General features: G+C 51.5%; 1 protein-coding gene and 1 long non-coding RNA gene across 3 annotated transcripts; one reads left to right on the top strand and one right to left on the bottom strand.

Annotated features, from left to right (window-relative positions):
- Window positions 1–7018: 7018 nt before the first annotated feature.
- LOC148002218 (uncharacterized) lies at window positions 7019–10801 on the top strand. 2 transcript variants are annotated; one of them, XR_015634685.1, is made up of 4 exons: window positions 7019–7191; window positions 7318–7390; window positions 7511–7643; window positions 8556–10801. It is a non-coding gene; the product is annotated as an uncharacterized LOC148002218 (long non-coding RNA). The 2 variants fall into 2 exon arrangements; XR_015634686.1 differs by lacking the exon at window positions 7318–7390.
- Window positions 9801–19289, bottom strand: Cox19 (cytochrome c oxidase assembly factor COX19). Its single transcript, NM_001107126.2, is given in 3 exon segments — window positions 9801–12212; window positions 16569–16680; window positions 19180–19289. Coding segments are annotated over 3 exon segments (279 nt in total). The 5' UTR covers window positions 19262–19289; the 3' UTR covers window positions 9801–12127.
- Between the last annotated feature and the right edge of the window lie 1689 nt (window positions 19290–20978).

The raw sequence follows: 20978 nt of genomic DNA, 5'->3' as shown, positions 1-20978 counted from the left end.
GGAGAGCAGCCTGGCCTATCTGAGACCAATTCTTTAAAAAAAAAACTAAAAAACAAAATCAAGACAAAAATAGACTAATGGTAGTGCTGTCCCAAGCCTTTGAGAAAAGATCTCTCTAGTAATCCAGTCGACCTCAGACTTGCAGCAATCCTCCTGCCACCGACTCTTGAGTGCTCAAATATCAAGCATGGAATGCTACCTACACTTTCTTATTTAATCCTCATTTGATAGTCCGGGAAACTGAGGCACACAGCAGCCCATGTCTGCATGACGGGACTAGAGTGACAGAAAACCCAGGAGACAAAGAGACACAGACCCCGTCTCCCTAAAGAGAATAAATTACCCTCTGGAGAGGAGCCACAAGGAGGCCTTGAAGCATTTGCAGATAGCCAGCAGGTGAGGTCTCCAGACAGAGGGAGAAGCATCCTGGGTGTGGCAGGACCACCATCATCTTGATGCAGAGAAACTGTGATCACCTGGACCAGGCTGACTGGTAACATCCCTTGGTCTTTCCACGAGACTCTAACCACTGCCCCCTCTTGCCCCAGTGGCACATGGTCTTGGGGTGTTAGGTGGAAGGTTGGCTTGAGATGGGGACTCTATCTGTGCAGTTTTGTGTGAGTTATCGTCCATGCTGGGATATGGAGTGGTCTGGTGAAGCAGATGGCTGTGAGTAGCCTGCATGCCTGTGAATGGCTCTAATAAACTAACTGGTTTACCAAGCAATGCTTGGAAGACTCATTTTTTGATCTAGCTCAGTGCTCCTCCCCTCTGGGGCAGATATTCCTGTGTGTGTGTGTGTGTGTGTGTCTGTGTGTGTGTCTGTGTCTGTGTGTGTGTGTCTGTGTGTGTCTGTGTGTCTGTGTGTGTATGTGTATATGTATGTGTGCGTATGTGTGTATGTGTGTGTGCACGCATATGTGCGTGTGTATGTGTGTGCGTGTATGTATGTATGTGTGTTTGTGTGTGTATGTGTGTATGTGTATGTGTGTATGTGCGTGTGTATGTGTGTATGCCTGTGTGTGTCTGTGTCTGTCTGTGTGTGTATGTGTATGTGTGTGTATGTCTATGTGTGTATGTGTGTATGTGTGTATGTGTATGTGTGTGTATGTGTGTATGTATGTGTGTATGTGTGTGTCTCTGTGTGTGTATGCGTATGTATGTCTATGTGTGTATGTATATGTGTGTGTATGTATATATGTGTGTGCGTGTGTGTATGTCTGTGTGTGTGCACGTGTGTGTATATGTGTGTATGTGTGTGTGTATATGTGTGTGTGAGCACATGCATGTGTGTATATGCACATGCTTGTGTTCCCTGAGGAAAGTTGCTCTACATCTGTGGACTAAGGAGCCAATAGAGAGGACAGGAGACTAAGGCTAATGGAATGGGTAGACCCTGGATATCAGCTGCTGGATCAGGACCTTCAATGGCTTCTTGGCTAACAGGACCAGAAGGGCACAGGCCTGTTGGAGATCCTAGCAAGTCCTCACTAGCTGTGGTCAGTGAGGGAGCTCCTTGCTAGAGGCCAGACCAAGGCCTGTCAAGGACAGTTCAAAGGCAACAGAGCCGAGCCTGCACCCTGCCGTCTCCCGCTCATGCTGCCTGCCAGCAATGATGAATTGCCCATCTGAGCTTTCTTCTGTTCTTCTTCTAGTCCTCTGCTCTGCTGTCTCAGCCTACGCTGCAGTCCCCAGCCTCAGTTCCCTAGCACTTCCCAGGCTCTGCACAGTAGGCCTGTAAGCAGTTGCCACAGCAGCTGGGAGCTGAGCCCAGAGCTGTTGGAGAAACTTAGGGTGGCCACTCCAGCCTAGTAGCTGGTCTCTAAGCACCAGTAACAGCCCCCTGCCTCTCCTCTCCTCTCCTCTCCTCTGGCCGCTTGTGCCCTGAAACCCTGAATGCCCAGGAGACCACCACCCCGGGTGTAAGGAATTGTGCAAGGACCCAGAAGTCCCGTCAAGCAACCCAGCGGGGCTGGCAGCTGTCCTCGCAAAATGATGTTTCCCTGACAGGATTTCTGAGTTCACGAAGCAAGAACTGATATGGGCCATGAAGAAAGCTCGAGAATGGTGAAACACCTGCTTCTTGTTTGATCTGTGGCATGAGTGGTGTCTGCATGCATCCGTGTGCATGTGTGTGCATATATGTGAGGGCCAGAGGTTGATGTGGGTGAGTTCCTCTATTACTCTGTTCCTTATCTGTGGGGGACAGGGTCTCTCACTGAACCTGGAGCTCACCTATTCAGCTAGGCTGGCTGGCCAGTGAGCCCCAGGATCCTCCCCACTCCGTCTCCTCAGTGTTGGAGTTACACAAGCTACCAACACCCAGATTTTCACATGCGTGTCGGGGATCCAGTCTCAGGTCTTCATGCTAGTGCAACGAGAACCTTACTGACAGCCGTCTTTACAGCTTCTTGGTCTGACTTTTTTTTTTTAAAGATTTATTTATTTATTTTATGTATAGCATTCTGCCTGCATATGTGATTGCAGGCCAGAAGAGGGCACCAGATCTCATTACAGATGGTTGGGAGCCACCATGTGGTTGCTGGGAATTGAACTCAGGACCTCTGGAAGAGCAGTCAGTGCTCTTAACCGCTGAGCCATCTCTCCAGCCCGATTTTTTTTTTTTTTAAGATTTAAAACTTTTTATGTGTACGAGAGGATTTTTGTCTGCATGTCACGTATGCATGCCTGGTGCTTGCAGATACCAGAAGAGGGCGCCCTATGCCCTGCAACTGGAATTGGGGACAGATACAAGCTGTGGGTTCTGGACACTGAAACTGGATCTTCTGCAAGAGCGGCTGAGGCATCTCTCCAGGCCCACTGGTTTGCTTTTTAAGACAGGGTCTTTAATTGATTGATTGATTGATTGATTTTTTTTCGAGACAGGGTTTCCCAGTGTAGCCCCACCTTTCCTGAAACTCATTCTGAGACCAGGCTGAGGATGGCCTTAAACTAAGAGATTTACCTACCCCTCACCCCGAGTACTGGGATTTAAGGTAGGGGCCGCCGTTGCCTGGCGGAGACAGGGTACCCTAGCCTGGCATCAAACGTGCAGCCTCCCAGATGTTGGAATGGTAGGGATGTTGTAACATATCTGCTTTCCTATTGGATATGAGCATTTTGGTGTCACAGTAATAGAGCCTCTGGCTCAGATGCTTCTGGGAGCTGTGAAATCTCTCAGCTACACACGGGGTGGGGTGAGGCGGGGTAGGAAGCCAGTATGATGAAGGCCTTGCCGTCAGAGTCCCACAAGGGACAGTAATTACAGGATAGAAAGACTCTGTGGCCTAGCCAGGGAGAGGGACAATTGGACAGAACCCAAATCTCAGGCCAGGATAGGGAAACTGAGGCGTTTGAGGCGGGGACACTGAATGACCCCATGGCAGGCATCTGATTGCAGACACCTCCGGTGGGGAGGGAGGTTTTCTGTGGGCAGGAATCAGTGGTGAGAAGGCTGGCCATGGAGCCTAGGGGAGAGAGATAGTCCTGGCACTCAAAGCCCCCAAGTCAGTGTGGAACCCCAGAACTATAAAGCAATCCCACGGCAGCGCCAGGACCAGTTGGCGAATGCCGGGAGATAAATTGCATTTCCCAAAAAACATATTAGGGCATCTAACCCAGGTGCCTGCAGATGTGGCCGAGTTTGGAAACAGGGTCTTTGCAGGTGTCACCACAGGTGGGGAATATGGCTGGAGGCCTCATTCAAAGGGGAGGGCATGTGGGCACAGATATGGAGGACCACTGGGCAAAGAGGCACAAAGATCAAGGTTGTGTCTGCCAGCCAAGGATGGCCAGAACGTCAGTGTCACTGGAGGAATGACTGTAAAAGACTGTGTGGACCAAGCAAAGCTGCCCTCATGGGGCCTTGATGGCAGCCATGTAGCCTCCCGGTTGGAGATTGAACAGCCAGCTTGGCTTTCTTGCAGTTCCTCAAAGGAACCAGCAACCCAGTGGGTCTGCAGCCTCTGCCCTAAGTGTCCTGTTCTTTTGCCTCTTCTCTCCCTGTACTTGTCTGGAACTCCTGCCACAGGGATGGGCACCCAGGCCAAGAGAAAGGAAGGCAAAAGAGTCGGGACCACCTGGGGTGGGGTTGTAGCCCGAGTCTGTCGATGAACATCCCTGGCCAGAGGAAGCTAAGATATACTTCTGGAAACGCTGGTCAGGTGCCTCACGGCTTAGCCAGCCTTGACCTGTCTCCCAGGGGCCCTCCTCTGCCTCTGTTTTCCCCTTTCCTTTGTCCAGATCAGCTGGCCCATAAACAAGCCTACTCACTCCAGATGTTAGCTGGGGACCTGCTGAGCACCCAACCTCTGCTGGAAATCCAATAGTCTCCAGCCTCCAGGATGTGTCATGTAACATGCTGGCCAGAGGCGTCGAGCTGCACCCTGAGTCAATGGGGGAACTTCAGGATCTAAAGCTATGGGGTCCTAGGGAGGGATACTGAATGGATCTTGCTGTCTAATGCCCCCAATGCATGATCCTATGATCCTGGGAGCACCTCCCCACCAGAGTGAAGATTGTCTCTTCTCACTCCACTCCCCACCAGACTGACTCCATCAAGGCTGGCCTTGCTCAGTCAGAGTCCTCATGACATAGAGGATCTGATTTTTTTTAAAAGTCTTTTTTAGTTAGCATACAGAACAACGCATTTCTTTTGCTTTAAACCTTAAATCCCATGTAGCCTAGGCTGACCCAAAATGCATTTGGTTTTGACCATTTGTTTTGAGACATGACTTCATTTATCTCAGGCTAGCCTCTTACTGCCTCCTCTCTCTCTGTCAAAGATAAGGCTGGGGCTGGGGCTGGGGCAGCAGTGTTTGGAGTTCACGCTTGCTTTTGGCAGGTTCTTCCCCCAGAGGGTCAGAGGCAGGCAGCACAAGGCTGGGATGTGGGAGCAAGGGCTTTTTAGAAAAGTCCCTGTTTGAAGCTACTGCTCCCCAAAGCATCTCTGGCTGCCAGTGCCTCGTCAGCACAGCCCCACCCCCACCCCACCCCCACAGACAGCATTTTGTTCTCACAACAGAAACAGAAACACCAAACGGAAAGATGATCTGCAGCGAGGAGTGTCTCCAAGGAGTCCTGCTCAAGGGAGCCTTAAAGGAGACGGCACATGTGTTCCTGAGAACCAGACACAGCTGCCACAGCATGGTTCCCCCACAGTCCAGAGGCCAGGTCAAGGGACCTCTGGTTCTGGACAGGAGTGGTTTAAAGCACCTCACCTTGAGCACCATGTGAAGAAGAGGGGAAATAGGATAGAAACGGGGCAGGACAGGGTAGGGCAGCAGGGAGTGCTAGGGTTCACAGAATGGGCTTGTGGGGATTCAGAATCGCCCCTTCAGGCTTGGAATGTAGCCTAGACAGTAGAGTGCTTTCCCATCATGCAAGAAGCCCAGGATACCACCTCAGCACTGCATAAGTTGGGCATGGTAGAAGGTCCCTGAAATCCCACTAGAGGAGGATCAGGAGTTCAAAGTCATCCCCAGCAACATAGCACATAACAAGTTTGACCAGTCTGAACTGTATGAAATCCTATCTCTAGATAGATAGATAGATAGATAGATAGATAGATAGATAGTAAGTACACACACAGATATATATCTATATATATCTATATATATCTGTGTGTGTGTGTGTGTGTGTGTGTGTGTGTGTGTCCAGAGAGATAGATGGAAAGAAAAACATACAGAAAGACAGTGTTCTTGCTTACTTCCCAGATGAGACATGGGGTGGGGGGGGCTCATAGGGAGCAGCCACAAGATTGACAGGTAGACAGACAAAGGCAATGAAGGCTGGGAATGTATCCTCAAAAATGTCTTTCCTTCCCCCAATCTGGTAATGGGAGGTGACCTGATCATTCATGGCCCTCAAAAGGACAAGGAATGAAGGGCTTTCTGGAGCTGTGTGCACACACCTGGTCTGGGGCCACAAGCTTCTGACAAAATGGCAGAAGACCCTTCCCTTCTCCTGGCCCTGGCAGAAACTGCTCCCAAGCAGCAGATTTTAAAGTTTTATGCAAACCGGCTCAGTCTCAAGGAGAAGCTGAAGAATGCTCGCACACCAAGGCGGTGTCCTCCAAGTGACCCTCTCAAGGGCTGCAATGCCAATACCTCCCAGCAGGGGGAGACAAAACACAGCGTTTCCTTTCTCCAGGAGCCAGCACCGCAGGTGAAAAGGAGTTTCCTCTTTCCTTGAGGATATTGGTGAGAAATGAGAGGCCGGAAAGAGTAGAGGCAGGGTCTCTCTATATATATTCCTGGCTATTCTGGAACTCATTATGTAGCCCAAGCTGGACTCAGACTCAGTGAGTCGCCTGCTTCTGTGATCACGGATGTGTGGAACCACGCCCCGCCTCTCCTGCCGCCCACCATCGCTTGAGGATTGATTCCCAGGTTCGAAGTCAGGACCTAGAGTTGGCTCCTGGGCTCAGGAGCATCACGGAGTCCTTCTGAGCCGATTCCTGCCAGGCGGTCTGACCCAGTGTCTCTCCAATCCTTTAAATCCAACACCAAGCAGGAGAGAAAGTTGTGATCCCATTGCAGAGTCCTCACAAAGGCTGTGAGAAGGGACCATGAGACAGTGTCCTGCTGCCCTTGAGTCCAGACTGAATACCTCTTGGGTCTGGCTGGTACTTGGGACAAAAGCATGGTGATGATTTTGAGTGGGCTGATTGAACTTGAGAAAAGTCTGGTGATAGCTGACCCCGTGTTGTGGGGTGCAGACTGATTGGTGTCACTGTGACCAAACACTCTTGATACCTACCTGGCTAATACTGCCACTGTGTCCCAGCCAGGCCTGGTGGATCCATCCCAGGTTGCCTGTGCCTCCCATAGCCTCAGCTGTGGCCCTATACCTGCCCAGGGTGGGGCTCAAGGTCTCCCTGGCCTCCAGGATGATTATGTGCCTGGCCACTTTCCCTCCACTCTAATCTCTGATACCTGCCCAACACTACCCTCCAGGCCAGACTGGGCCCCTGCTCCTTTGTCCTTTGGACTAGGGTGGGGACAGGCTTCTGTTTGGTACAAAAGAAGGCAGTACAGTTCCCCACCCCGACCCTGAAGGTTAGGCCCAACCTGGCCAGGTTGCTAGCCAGAAGTGGGGTTAACCCTCATCCTCCCCACCCTCCTCACCCACTCCCCCTCTCCCGCTCGGAAAAAGCCCTGAGGATACAGTGAAGACTGGAGGCTCTTTCCAGTAAATGTTCAGGAAAAGTTCCTCAGATCCAGATAGCAGAGGGGACACCAGGGAGACATTGTCCCACCCAGGAAGGGCACACTGGGGCCTCAGGCATAGACAAGAACTTTCTTTTTTATTTTTCAGTCTGCACAGGACACTGCCATCTGACTAGCTTAACATCCCAGCTCAGGGCTGGCCTTGAGATACATATGAGCAGGTACACCCCCTCACACTATGGTGGCCAGGGGCCTGGAGCCCCATGGGAAGCAGGTGGGCATTTCTTCTGTGACTGGAGTCATGTTCTCATAGCTTTATTCCTGCCTCTTCCTCTGACTAGGTTCATGGATGTGCATGTGGCGGCTGTGGCTTTGTGTGACCAGGTCCTGTGATGGCTGCTGATATCTTGGGTCTGCTGCTGTATGCCAGCCCTGGGCTCCTCCGAAGACACACCCAGGACTCACCCGTGGCAGGTAAAATGGTGTTGCTTTCTGCTATAGACACCATGGACCACAGGCAGATCATTAGAGGGCACTGGGGAGGCTGACAACCGGGGATAGAACTGTCTGTGGTGGCCTCACACCTAATGGCTGTGGTATGTGGGTTACCAGAGAGTGGTAGGAAGCTGGATCAAAATTCAGGATCCTGGAACGCATGCTGTCTGCATCCCCCAACCCCCAGTCCAGCAAGCTTCCAGGACTCCCAGCTTCTGTTCTTCTGCAGAAAGGTAGCCACTGAGGGTTCCTAGTAGCTCAGTCATGTCTTAGAGCACTGTGGGCTCAATTTTATGATGTTTGATGTTCGTCCTCCCTGAAGAAATTAAGCAGAGGGTGACATTTGCCCAAGCTTCCAGTAGGAGGGGGGGGCTTGGCAGAGGTTTCTGCCCCAGGCACTCCACTTTATAACACTGGGCAAGCACAGAGCTGTGAAATCTGATTTCCCTCCTTTAGGACAGAACAGGGGGCTGCGGTTTCATTCCCAGTATTATGACAAAGCTACTTGTTCCGTGGCTTAATAGAAACTTCTTTAATGTCTCCGGCAATAATAAAAGCCCCTAGTTCTCACCCATTGTGGGCATTCAGCTCAAACAATTACATTTGAGCAAAAGGTGGGCAGGTTCACACCTACCACAGATGGGGTTTGTCTTTGAAAGCAGATGAGGGAGGTCGAGGGGACAAAGAAAGGGCCTTGTGGGCTGGCCCAATCCTAGCCTCCTGGCCCAGGTGAAGGCCATACACATTTACTCAGGATGTCTCTTCAAACCCAAGACTTCCTCTGGCCGGATGTGTCGGCATGCATGGGCTGGAATCCTCAGCGCTCCAGAGGCAGAGGCAGGAGTTCAAGGCTAGCCTGGGCTGTGATATTTTTAATTTTTAAAATTTCAGAGTCACCTTGCTGCATCATCATCGTCGTCGTCATTGTCATCATCACCAAAGTAAACTTGGAAAGACACTGAGATTAACTGTCCAAGGATGAAGTGCAAATTCACACGTGTTCTATATTTTGTGTGTGGCATATATGTGCTTGTGTATGGGCATGTTCATACATGTGGAGTCAGGAGGAGGTTGTCGGGTGTCCTGTTTGATCACTCCCCTCCTTTTCTTGAGACAGGGTCTCTCCCTGAACCTGGAGCTAGGCTGGTGGCCAGCAAGCCCCCATGATCCTTCTGTCTCTGTCCCTCACGGTGGTGGGGATATAACTGCATGTGTGGCCATATCTGGCTTGTTATCTAGGTGCTGTAATTTTGCTGGTCTTCACATTTGAAAACCGAGCCATCTCCTTAGCCCTAAATGTTCCTTTTAAAAAGAAAGAAAAGGAGGGGGAGGAAGAGGAAGAGAAAGAGGAAAAAGAAGATGAAGAGAAAAGGCCAGTAGTAGTGGTGCATGCTACAATCCCAGCACTCAGGAGGCAGAGGCAAGTGGTTCTCTAGGAGTTCAAGGCTAGCCTGGTCTACATAGTGAGTTCTAAACAAGCCAGGGCTATATAGTGAGACCCTATCTCAAAAATTCAATCAATCAATCAATTATCCAATCAATAATTAAAATAAAAGAAGGGTGAGGGTGATAAATCAATGGCTAATCATGAGAGTCCAAGTTCAATCCCCACTTGTGAAAAGATAGTGGTGAGCACTTGTAATGGTAGTGCAGGGGAGACTGAGGCAAGCAGAGCACTCGGGCTCACTGGCCAGCCCACCTAGCTTACTTAGTGAGTTCCAGGCCAGTAAACAGAACAGAACAAAACATAACGGTGGATGGCTCCTGTGGAATGACACTGGTGTTGACCTCTGGCCTTTGCACTTGCACGCCCAAAGAACCGATGGGAATGGCTTTCCCTGAAAGGCACCCATGATGTTAGAATGACAAGACATTCAGGAAGCCTTGTGGAGGACTAGCATGTTCATACTGTATACCCCCCCCACATGTGCACACACCAGTACTGCACACACACACATGTGCATATACCCACACTGCACACACATATGTGCACACACCCATACTGTACAAACACCCATACCGCGCACACACACATGTGCACACACATGTGTACACACCCATACTGCATACACACACACACACACACGTGCACATACACAGGGCACAGGGCAATGGACCACCAGGAGAAATAAATGGTTTGGTATCCACAGGGGATTAGAAATTACAACTGGCCTGTAATTTACAGAGGATATGGAAACACTACTCAACACGGTGAGTTCCCTTCAAGTAAGGATTTTATAGTTTCTATAAAAATGATGCACACTTGTTATAAGATATAACCGTGAACATCCCAGGAGGGAACCGAGCATCCTCCAACTCCAGCCCCAAAGCCATCAGTGTTGCTATGCTGTGTTCCTGCATCTCGCTGGAGATGGGTGGACAAGTGGGGCACTCGTGGATGGAGCCGCCGTGATGTGTTGGAAAACTCAGCCGTACTTGACTGTGACATATGTTCATTTTGTCACTTGCTGATGACAGACATCAAAGGCTTGGAAGATGGCAGGACTTGGGAGGTGGAAACAGAGTTCAAGGCCAGCCTTGGCTACAGAGTGGGCCCTCTCTTGATAAACAGACACAACAAAATGGCCGAGGAGATGGCCCAGTCACTGGAGTGCTCGCCACACACCTCGAGTCCTAACAAGTGAGCTTGGCTGCTCCAACACCACAGTACTGCGGTGACACTAATGTTGGTGATAAAAACCAAGGCTCAAACGTGACATGTGGACCTGGTGCTGCCCCGCTCTGTGTGGCCGGGCTGAGCGAGTGTGTGAACAAGCAGACCCCGGTGTGCAGGACTATGGGTCCAACCAGGAAGAGGTCTTTCTGTGTAACAGCAAACCAGGCTCACAGGCGCTCACATCCCCTGGGGAAGGGGAAGCTGCCCCCAGGAGATCAGCAGACCCTGCAGGCCTCGCAGTGCCAGAGCCTAAGACCAACAGGGATATGAATATACGAAGTCCTCTTCCCATCCCCGTTTCTCTCTCCCACCCTCTGCCCCAACCCCAGAGGGTCTCTCTCTCTCTATGTGGTCCTGGCTCTCCTACAACTCACTCTGTAGACAAAACTGGCCTCAAACTCAAGGATCTGCCTGCCTCTGCCTCTTGGGTGCTAAAGTTGTGCGCCACAATACCTGCCCCATCCCACCCATGGTGTCCTTCACCAGTCAGACAGGAGCCAGGACAAGCAGGGGGACAGCCCTTCTCCAACAGCTCTAGGAGGACACATCTGAGGCACTGGAGCCTGACAACACCTGGCACTGGCGTTCTGCTGGTGTCTTTGGATCCCTGCACACAGCAGAAGCCCCGAACCCAGCTGCTCCCCCCTTCCCATCACCTGCCTCAGGATGAAGGCGCCTGGGTGTTTAAACAACCCACAGGGAACTCTGAGGATAGCCTGGGCTAAGCCACAGCTCAGCGCTGCTCAGTGCTGACAGTACAGGGTTAGCGTCAGCACCCACAGACACGTAAGTGCAATGTTACTGCAACACGGTGCAACAGTGGAAAAGGGATAGATCCTAGCCCAGCCTCTGTGCGTGGCTGACCCGCCCTGTGGAGGCATGCGGTGGGCCACTGAAAGGAAAAGCCAGGTTTACAGACAGCTTGAGACGACCAGAAAATAACCCAACCCGCGCCATGAAGCCATCTGCTCCTAGACTGGGGGAATGGAAGTTGAGCTGAGACATCTACCAAGCCTGGTGACCCGAGTTCAATCCCTGAGACACTCACTTGGGCAAGGAGAGATCGGACTCCTCTAAGTTGTCCTCTGACACACACACACACACACACACACACACACACACACACACTGAGATACAGTGCTTCCCTAGCTGGAGACACGGTTCAGCTGAGAGAGTGCTTGCCTATCGTGCAGGGAGCCCTGGGTTCCATGCCCCAATACCCTAGACATGGAGGCAGAAGGATCAAGAGTTCGAGGTCATCCTTGGGTACACGGGCGGTCTGAGACCCTGTCTCAAAACACTTAAAACAGGAGGTCAACTATGTCAAAAGCCAAACTATTTCTCACTTCCTACTTTGTATTCCAGTTTTGTTCAAAGCAAAGAACACAAGAGAAGGGGAAGCAAGATGATGTGCGTCTGTGAGCACAAAAGGCAGACATTTTGCTGTCGCTTGGTTTCGCTGACAGGTTCCGGTGTGAGGACTCAGGTTGAGTCACTGTGGAATGCTGTCCAGGGCCTCTGGTGTGACGGCCACACTAGGTGGGATATCATATCACATCAGTGTTCAGCCCTGAGCAGATCCTGTGACACACACAGACAGGAGAAAACCACTCTCTGAAGCAGAAGTGTGGTCAGTAGAGGAAGCAGTCTGGTCTGTGCTGCAGGGATGAGCCAAAGTCGACACGGAGAGCCCCTCCTCTGGGCAGCACAGGATGGCTCAGCTCTCTCCACGGTGGGCAGAAGGGCTCAGCTCTGCTCCAGGTAGGGGGACACAGCCCAGTGATTCTCAACATTTGTCCTTTGCCTCCGGTTTCTCCTCCATTATGTCTCTAAAGCCGAGTTTCTCTAGTGGTTCTGGTGCCATCAGCTGCCTGGAAGAGAAAGATGCTGCCATGGGGGAAGGAAAAGTAGGGGGAACAGGGCTCCGTCCCACCATGCCTTTCATTCATTCACCTGCCCAAACTTCCAGCATCCCTATTCTAAAACAGGAAAACGGACCCAAAGAGCAGTGTCCTCCCCATAGGGCAAGGATCTAACAGGTCATGTGAGCCCCAAGGTCCGTCCCTCCCAGACACACTGACAGCCCAAGCTCACAAGGTCAGGGGCTGAGGATGTGGGCAGAGTCAGGTATGTGGGTGGGGTCATACGACCCATAGGTTTGAGCTGAAATGGAGAGAGCTGAGGCTAGGTAAGTGTCCTCGAAGCTGTGTGGGGACCCCAAGGAGGGTCAGGGATGAGGATTCAGGTGTACACAGAACTGAGCTACTTGCCTATGCAGACTTTAGGGGTGCACATAGCTGGGGGCAAGACCTCTTCACCCCCACACTGTGGGAAGACATTGAAGAGACTATGTCCACTTTGACCTCCAGGTCATTGTGAAAGTGTACTTGGGGAGACAGGAGGCCAGAGCATGGGACAGAATGGCCCAGCCTTGTCACTAGTGCCATGATCCCAGCACATGTGAGGCTCTAAGCTCATCACCTTTACAGTTACCTGGAATACGGCTGCCTGTGACAATGGATAGAAACCCAGCACTGGGTTCTCTAGCCTGCCTCCCAGTCAGCCATCCACACTCGGGGCCCTCACGCTGCTGCCCAGCCCGCTCGCTCACACGTCCCTTCTCCACATTACACCCCCACAGTAAACTCCCCTCCCCTACCACCTCCCCCTCCCGTGGCTCCGAATGCTGGTTACCATCTTGTCGTCTCTGCCTTCTTACTCACAGTAATGATCCCCAAAGACAGACACTCCCAGGGGCCGGGGCCCGTGGGTGCCAATGTCCTGATGTGGGAGGAGAGGGCTGACTTGGAGGTCACACTCTGCCCAGAGAGACACTGAGGATCAGAGCGAGCATTGGGAGGAAAGGGCCTCATGGTCTGGAGATGGAGATGCCCCCATATCTGCCAAGGACAGGGACGGTCGCCCCCCTCCCCATAAGCTCTTCATGAACATAGGACTCTAGCCATGGCGACTAAGGCCTACCCTCAGGCTGTCTGCCCAATGACTGCAGAGCTGTGTCTAACTGTGGGAGGCTTGTCTGGCTCTGAAGCCACAGGTGGCAGGCAGGCCCACTGAGGCTGGCTCTTACTGCCATTGCTTGATCAGAGGAAGCAAAATTACCAGCCAGGGAGGATGTGGCTCAGAAGACCACCATTTCGCTCCCTCAGGTCTCCACTGGCCTAGGCCCAGCTGCCAGGAAGATCAGAGACTTCAGGTCATGCTCACATCTGTGAGCCCAGTGTGGGGGCAGAAACAGGCGTAGAAAGGGCCAGGCCAGCCTGGGATCACAGATTCTGTCCCAAAGGTGAGTAAAATATGGCCAGTGGGGATAGCGAAGTGCTTGGTGAACGGGAAGGACCCATGTATAGAAAGAAGCCCGCCAAGGCGTGCTTGTAACTCCAGTGCTCGGGAGGCAGAGGCCAGAGGACCCCTGGAGTGCATGGACAGCCAACAGGGTCCATCGGTGAGCTCTAGGCCATTGAGACTCTGAGAATGTGGGATGGGTGACCCCTGACAAACAAAACCCAAGGTCGCGCATGCGTACACACACACACACACGTACACACACACACACACACACACACACACACACACACACACACACACACAGATAAATAAGTCAGGCCAAAAGAATGCTCTCCATGTGCCGCCTAAGGAGACACCTTGGGATTTCTAAGGCCAGAGACACTGAGATGAGCCCTGAGCTGTGCTCTGGAGCCATCCTGAGGGCTCAGCCATCCCTGCCTGTCCCAGCATCATTCATTCCGCCCGTTACCTGTGCCTCTCTGGAGGTGGGGAAAGGAGGGTTGCGAGGTCATGGTCAGCTGAGCTGTTCAGGCAGACCCAGCCCCCGAGGTTCCCCACGCCCAGGAGGCCTAAGGAGGAATATTTCAATTTTACTTTCTTAATCGCACTTACTTGCTCATGCATTTATTATGTGTGTGTGCTCTGCACGCGTGCGAGGTCAACTTCAACTGTCTGTCTGATGGGCTCATCAACAACGAGCCTAACAAAATAAGGAACCAGCCAAGCATGGTGTCCCAATACTCAGGAGGCCCAGGCAGCAGGATTGCCAGAAGTCCCAGGCCAGTCTGTGCTATTAGATTGAGCCTTTCTTAACAATATAACAGCAGCTTATAATAATAAGCCAAATCCACCAACCAAACAGCAAAACCAAAAACCCCTTCCCAACCCTGGACAAAAGCAAAGGCTTCCTTGCGTGCCTGCACTTGTCTAGCTGAGGCCCCACAGGTCATGGAGGCAGGTCCTTCCTTCCCATCTCTGAGGCACCTGTTCCACACGGTGCTGAGTTGGCACAGAGGCATGGGGACTAGGAGGCCTTGCTGCAGCTCACCCCATTGACAAACAGGCAAGAACCTCTACTAGTCCTACCCAGAAGCCTCGCCAGGCAGACAAGGGGATCTCAAACCAGCCACACCCTCAAAGCAATCATAGGTAGGAGTGCCTGCGAATCTGTGCCAGGTACTTGGGTCCAAACAAATCTGCTTGTTTTGGGGAAAGGGCATGGAAGGAATACTGTAGACAGAACCCAGGACCTCACACAACTGTGGAATGTACTACCACTGAGCCACGCCCCCAGCCCCTCACTGGGGGATTCTAGGCAGGTGCTCTACCACTGAGCCACGCCCCCAGCCCCTAACTGGGGGATTCTAGGCAGGGGCTCTACTACTGAGCCACAACCCCAGCCCCTCACTGGGGATTCTAGGCAGGGGCTCTACCACTGAGCTATATCCTGAACCCTGTTTTTATTATTCTGAGATAGAATCTTACTAAATTGCCCAGATGGTTTCTGAATTCAATCTGTAGCCTAGCCTGGCCCCAACCTTACCATCCTCCTGCCTTAGCTTCTTGAGCAGCTGGGATGACAGGCCTGTGTTACAGGCTCCAATAAAGCTCTTAACTTGCTGAATTTGCCTAGCCTATCTGTGGGAGCCCCTCCTTTAGTAGACACCAAGACACAGGAACTGAGCCTGGGAGGGCAGAAGCCCCTCCCATCCTCATTCCAGGCTGGTATTACTTTGGCCTTCTACTAAAGCTCAGCAGAGCCAAGAAGAAATTCTTGGCTATCTTCTGAGGTCACAGGCAGCCGTGCTGAGGCTCAGTTCCAGCCCTGAGCCATCTGGAAGAGGCAAGATCAGGACAGACTCCAGCAGCATTTGCGACGACGGCAGGGCAAGACCTTACAGTTAAGTTGTCCCCACCACCAGAGCTGAAACACCCACACTGTAACCCCACATGCCTAGACCTCTGGGACTTGTCTGGGTTTGTTAAACACAAAGCAGGCTTAAGTGGACGGCTGACATCTTGAGAGGCTGCGGGGCCTGAGTTCCTGTGTGCACAATGGAGACAGGCCCCCTTCCCTGTTCTGACGTGCTAGTTGCTGCTTTGCACTTACAGTCAGAATGGCTCTCATTCTAAGGAAAGCTCCAGAGAGTTCGGGTTTTGTTCTGTTTAAAAGTAAACTTGGAGGTGGGGAGGTGCGACCGCCATCATCCATCATGGCTTAAGTAGCCTATTGTCCTGGTGACAGGTGACATTCCAAACAGCTTTCAGTGAAGATGCTATGAATGCATGTTCTTACGGGCCTAGACTGTGAAAGGCATGAGAACCTGTTGGCTCGGTCAGAGCTGCTGGGATCTACGACTCTGAGGACTTAATAAAGGAGGGACAAAGCTCTGAGGAATAGGGGCTGTGGACACAGCTGTCACTCACGAAGAGGTTCCCAAGGCAGTTAGCAGCCTCAGGCCACCTCATCCGCTAAGCTGTGATTTCTCCAGGCAAACATCAGCTAGGGCCGTGGCTGGGTTGGTAAAATGGATCTGACTTCCCTCCCCAGAACCCACAGAAAGAAAGCTGGGTGTGCTGGTCTGTTTGCAATCCCAGCACCGGGGGGCAGAGATGTGAGGACCCCTTAGCGCGTCTTTAGTCACCCTCGCCAAATTGGTGAATCCAGGCCAGCACAGACCCAGTTCCCAGCACCCACATGGTGGCTCACCACAAACAAGAGTGCACCCGTGCGTACACCCCCCCCACACACACACGCACACACACATACAGACACACACATGAGCACACACACACACAGACACACACACACATGAGCACACACACACACACACACCCAGACACATACACACCCAGACACACACACACACACACACACACACACACACACACACACACACACACACACAAATAGAACTCACCTTTGCATCCTGCACATTAAATACTCTTTAGATTCATTTCTGCACAGAGCATTTTCATAGTTCTTGTCGCGGAGACACTTCATGAATTTTTCCTTAAAGCTTTTACACTCACCTAGAAAAAGAAAAAAGGAAGACAACATCCTCTGTGTATAGAGACGGCCTGACCTGCTCACAAGCCGACTTGAGGAGCAGGCCACGGCCTCCATCAAAATTTGTTCCCTGGGGTTGGGGATTTAGCTCAGTGGTAGACCGCTTACCTAGCAAGCACAAGGCCCTGGGTTCGGTCCCCAGCTCCGGAAAAAAAAAAAATTTGTTCCCTGTGTGAGGCTATGGGTGTGGCTCTGAGGTAAGGTGCACGTTTGGCATACAGGCCCCTGGATTCAATCCCTTGTACTTCAGAACAAAACACAAAACAAAGCAGCCGGAGAGATGCTCACTGGTTATGAACACTGGCTGCTCTTCCAGAGACCTGAGTTTGGTTCCCGGTACCCACATTAGGCAGCTAACGAATGTCTGTAACTCCAGGTCCAGGGTATCGAACCCTCCCTTCTGGCCACACCTGGTGTACATACAAGCTCAGATGCAGTCATGTTGGCACACGCCTTTAATCCCAGCACGCATGAGGCAGAGGCAGGCAGATTTCTGGGCTACAGAGCAAGTTCCAGGACAGCCAGGGCTGCATAGCGAGACCCTGCCTTGAAAAAAAAAAAGAATTAATTAATAACTAATTAATTAAAATAAAAATTCAAAGTGGAAATTTTCCCAGTGAAATGTTTGGTAAAGAAATCATAATCTGGGGCTGGAGAGCTGGCTTACTGGTTAAGTTCAATTCCCAGCAACCGCATGGTGGCTCATGACCATCTGTAATGGGATCTGATGCCCTCTTCTGGTGTGTCTGAAGTCATAATAAATAAATAAATCTTTAAAAAAAATAAGAAGTTCGGTCCCCAGCTCCGAAAAAAAGAACCAAAAAAAAAAAAAAAATAAGAAAAAGAAATCATAATCTTAAGATAGTGAGATGGCTCTGTGGGACAAAGACACTGGCTACCAAGACTGACAGCCTAAGTTTGATTTCTGGGATCCACGTGGTGGTGGAGATTTTCCTCTAACCACATGTGTGCCATGGCGCATCCCCAAACCACACTAAATAAATAATTAAACTTAAAAAAAAAAAACCAGTCGGGGCTGGGGATTTAGCTCAGTGGTACAGCGCTTACCTAGGAAGCGCAAGGCCCTGGGTTCGGTCCCCAGCTCCGAAAAAAAGAACCAAAAAAAAACAAAACAAAAAAAAAAAAAAAAAAAAAACCAGTCATCTCTAAAGCTGTCCCTGGAACTAGTCTCCACAGCAGGTCACCGCAGTGTCCGATCTACACGGACAGCCACCACACACACACACACACACACACACACACACACACACACACACACACACACGAGGTCTGCTGCATTTCTCAGAGCTGTTTGCTTGTGGTAGGTTTGGGAGGGGGCGTGTTTTCTGTGGGTTTTGTTTTTATTGTAGTGCTGAGGACTGCCCATTCAGCCTCCGAACTGTACCTCCAACTCTCTCCCAGTTGTTTTTTTCTTTTACACGTTTCGGTTTCCCGAAGGACAGGTCAACTGTAGACTTCGGAATGGTGACTGGGAATCCTCTGGGCTGCAGGTGTGGCTCAGAGGTGAAGCACTCACCCAGCATGTGCCAAGCCCTGGCTTTCAGCCCCAGTATTAGACATCGGAAAGCTTTCTGAAAACAGTTCTTTGCCTAACGGTTCACTGCAGACCCAGAGCATCGGAGGGAGGCGTGTCCTGTCCTGTACGGGCACCAGGAGGCCTAGCATCAAGCCCCATTCCAGGACTCCTGTTACCATCCCGTCACATTAGCCCCAAAGCTGAGCTTTTACTTGGAGGGATATGACAGATGGCCCTCTGAAACAGGAGCCCTCAGGACTCGGTTTCTCTGGCTGCATCCCCACAACCCGAGAAGGGCCTGTCATATTAATAGCTCTGCACCCTTAGTCCTAGTACCTCAGACCCCGCCCACCACATCTAGCATCCTGACACCTACATCCGACTCACAAAACAATGCCAACCAGGCCTATTATACCACACGCTGCCTCTCACATCCTCCACCTTCCTCTCCTACCCTCGATCCAGCACCCTAGACCTGACCACCTAAATCCAGCACCCTAGGCCCCGTCACACCCAACATTCAACTCCTCAGACAGTGCACGTGATTCCAGCAACTCTGACCGGCCACCCAAACCCAGTACCCCAAAACTGCCATCTATTACAAAGAAACAGCCCTCCAGACTCTGCCACCCAGACTCGGCAGTCCAGACCCTGAACCCAAATCCAGTACCCCTGACCCTGTCACTTAGATATCTTGCATCCATAACTCTGTCACCCAAACCCACCACCTCTGACCCTGCCATCCAGAACCAGCATCCCAGATCCTAGCACCCACTTCCAATACCCCGACCCTGTCACCGAAAAACAGCACTCCCTACCACTCAGACTCAGCAGGACCCTAGATAGAGGCTGCCACCCACATTCAGTACCCCTAACTGCCACCCAATCCCAGGTCGCCAGCAGTCTGGGCCTTGCCTCGCCTCACCGAAGTGGTCTAGCGGGAAGCTGCCTTTGTCTGGGGGCCGCGGCTGGAAGCTTTTGGTCCCGAAGTTCATTGCGGTCGACATCACGGCGAAATCAAGAGCGGAGAGCGGCGGCGACGCAGGTCAGAGAGCTGAACACCGAGAGGGCCCAGGAAGTGCCGAGCTAGTCGAGCGGAGCGGACGACTGGCCCTGCCCCTAGTCCACCAGTCCCCACCCACCAAGCCCCGCCCCGCCCGCGCAGCTAACCCCGCCCACGCCGTGCTGTGAACCTACCATCCCCTGGTTTCCAGCCCTCTGAGAAGCAGAAACCTGCAGTCATCTTTTCGTACCGATGAGCAAACAAGGGCAGAAAGATGCAGCCATTTGCCCGAGGACACCAATCTGTGTCCCGGCATCTTCATCCCGTCCATCTCTGCCAGGGACCGAATTTCCCGTCTACTCAGAGGGTCTAATCAAAGAAAGAAATTGCGAAACAGTGCTACAAAAAAGGGTTTTACAAACAGAAATAAAGCTGGGTGTAGTGCCTCACTTTATTTTTTCTTTGTCTTTTTCTATTATTTGTTTGTTTGTTTGCTTTTGACAGGGTTTCTCTGCAAATCTTAGCAGTCCTGAAACTCTCTGTAAACCAGGCTAGACTCGACCTCAGAGATCCCCCTGCCTCTGCCTCCCAGGTGCTGGGATGAAAGCCGTGCTCCACCATGCTCAGCGCATCCCAACAAGTTTAACCCTCTGCTGCTTACATCCACCACAACATTATTTCAAGAGGCCATTGGGTCTTGGTGGCTGGGACTGTGCCACGTGGCTTTGGCAGGACTAATCTATGGTAGTGGGGTGCATTCGACTGACTCTTCACTGTTGTTATGGCAACAACACCTTGCTTTTTAGCTTGGGGACAGAGAAGACCACTCATTCCTCACCTCCAGGCACTGGCTGTCATTGTAGGACACCAGACATCATTCCATGTCAGTCACAACTGGATGATGCTATGTTCCACACCATGCCAGACCCCAGCAGTGAGCAGGATGGGATCAATGGGCTCATAGCATCTTCCTGGGAAGCCCTACAGTTCCTTGACGGATCCCAGCATCACTAACACTTCCAGTGTCCGCCAGTAGAAGCAATTCCCAGGGACTGCAGAGAGGTGCTTGACCAGTAGAACCACACACCCTCTTCTATCTTGCTGGACTCCCCTCCTCCTCAGGCACCCATAGGTATTCTTGCTGGATCCCATCCTGACTTCTTTTTTGGGAGGCTGGATTTAGCTCCCTGTGTCCAGACCTACAGACGGCCCTGCAGAAGAGTGTCATCTCCCTACCAAACCTCCAGACAGCCCATTCTAGCTCTATTTCAGCTTACCTCACAAGAAGGGGCCTGGGGAGATGAGCTTAGTGGGCAAGGACATTCACTATATCAACTCGAGGACCTGAGTTCAAATCCCTAGAGCCCACAAAACAGAAAAAAAGACAGGCTGGGTAGCATGGGCTTCTAATCCCAGCCCTGTAAGGGGGTGGGTCTTGCTGGCTGCCAGCCTGGTTTCAGGTTCAGCAAACACCTTGTCACTGGGGATAAGGTGGAGAGATAGAGCAGGACACCTCTGGTTTTCACATGTGCATGGGGTACACACACATATATATATATATATATATATATATATATATATATATATATATGCACATAAGACAGCGGGGGAAGGAGAGAGGGAGGGAGGGAGGGAGGAAAGGAGGGAGGGAGGGAGAGAGAGAAAGAGAGTGTGTGTTGCAGAGAGACTCCAGAAGGAAAACTGTACTTTGTTCTTTTCAT

The sequence above is a fragment of the Rattus norvegicus genome, chromosome 12, assembly GCF_021556685.1.
Source record: "Rattus norvegicus strain SHRSP/BbbUtx chromosome 12, alternate assembly SHRSP_T2T, whole genome shotgun sequence".
NCBI lineage: Eukaryota > Metazoa > Chordata > Mammalia > Rodentia > Muridae > Rattus > Rattus norvegicus.
The sequence above is the reverse complement of the archived record's forward strand: the minus strand, read 5'-3'. Positions and strand labels throughout refer to the sequence as shown.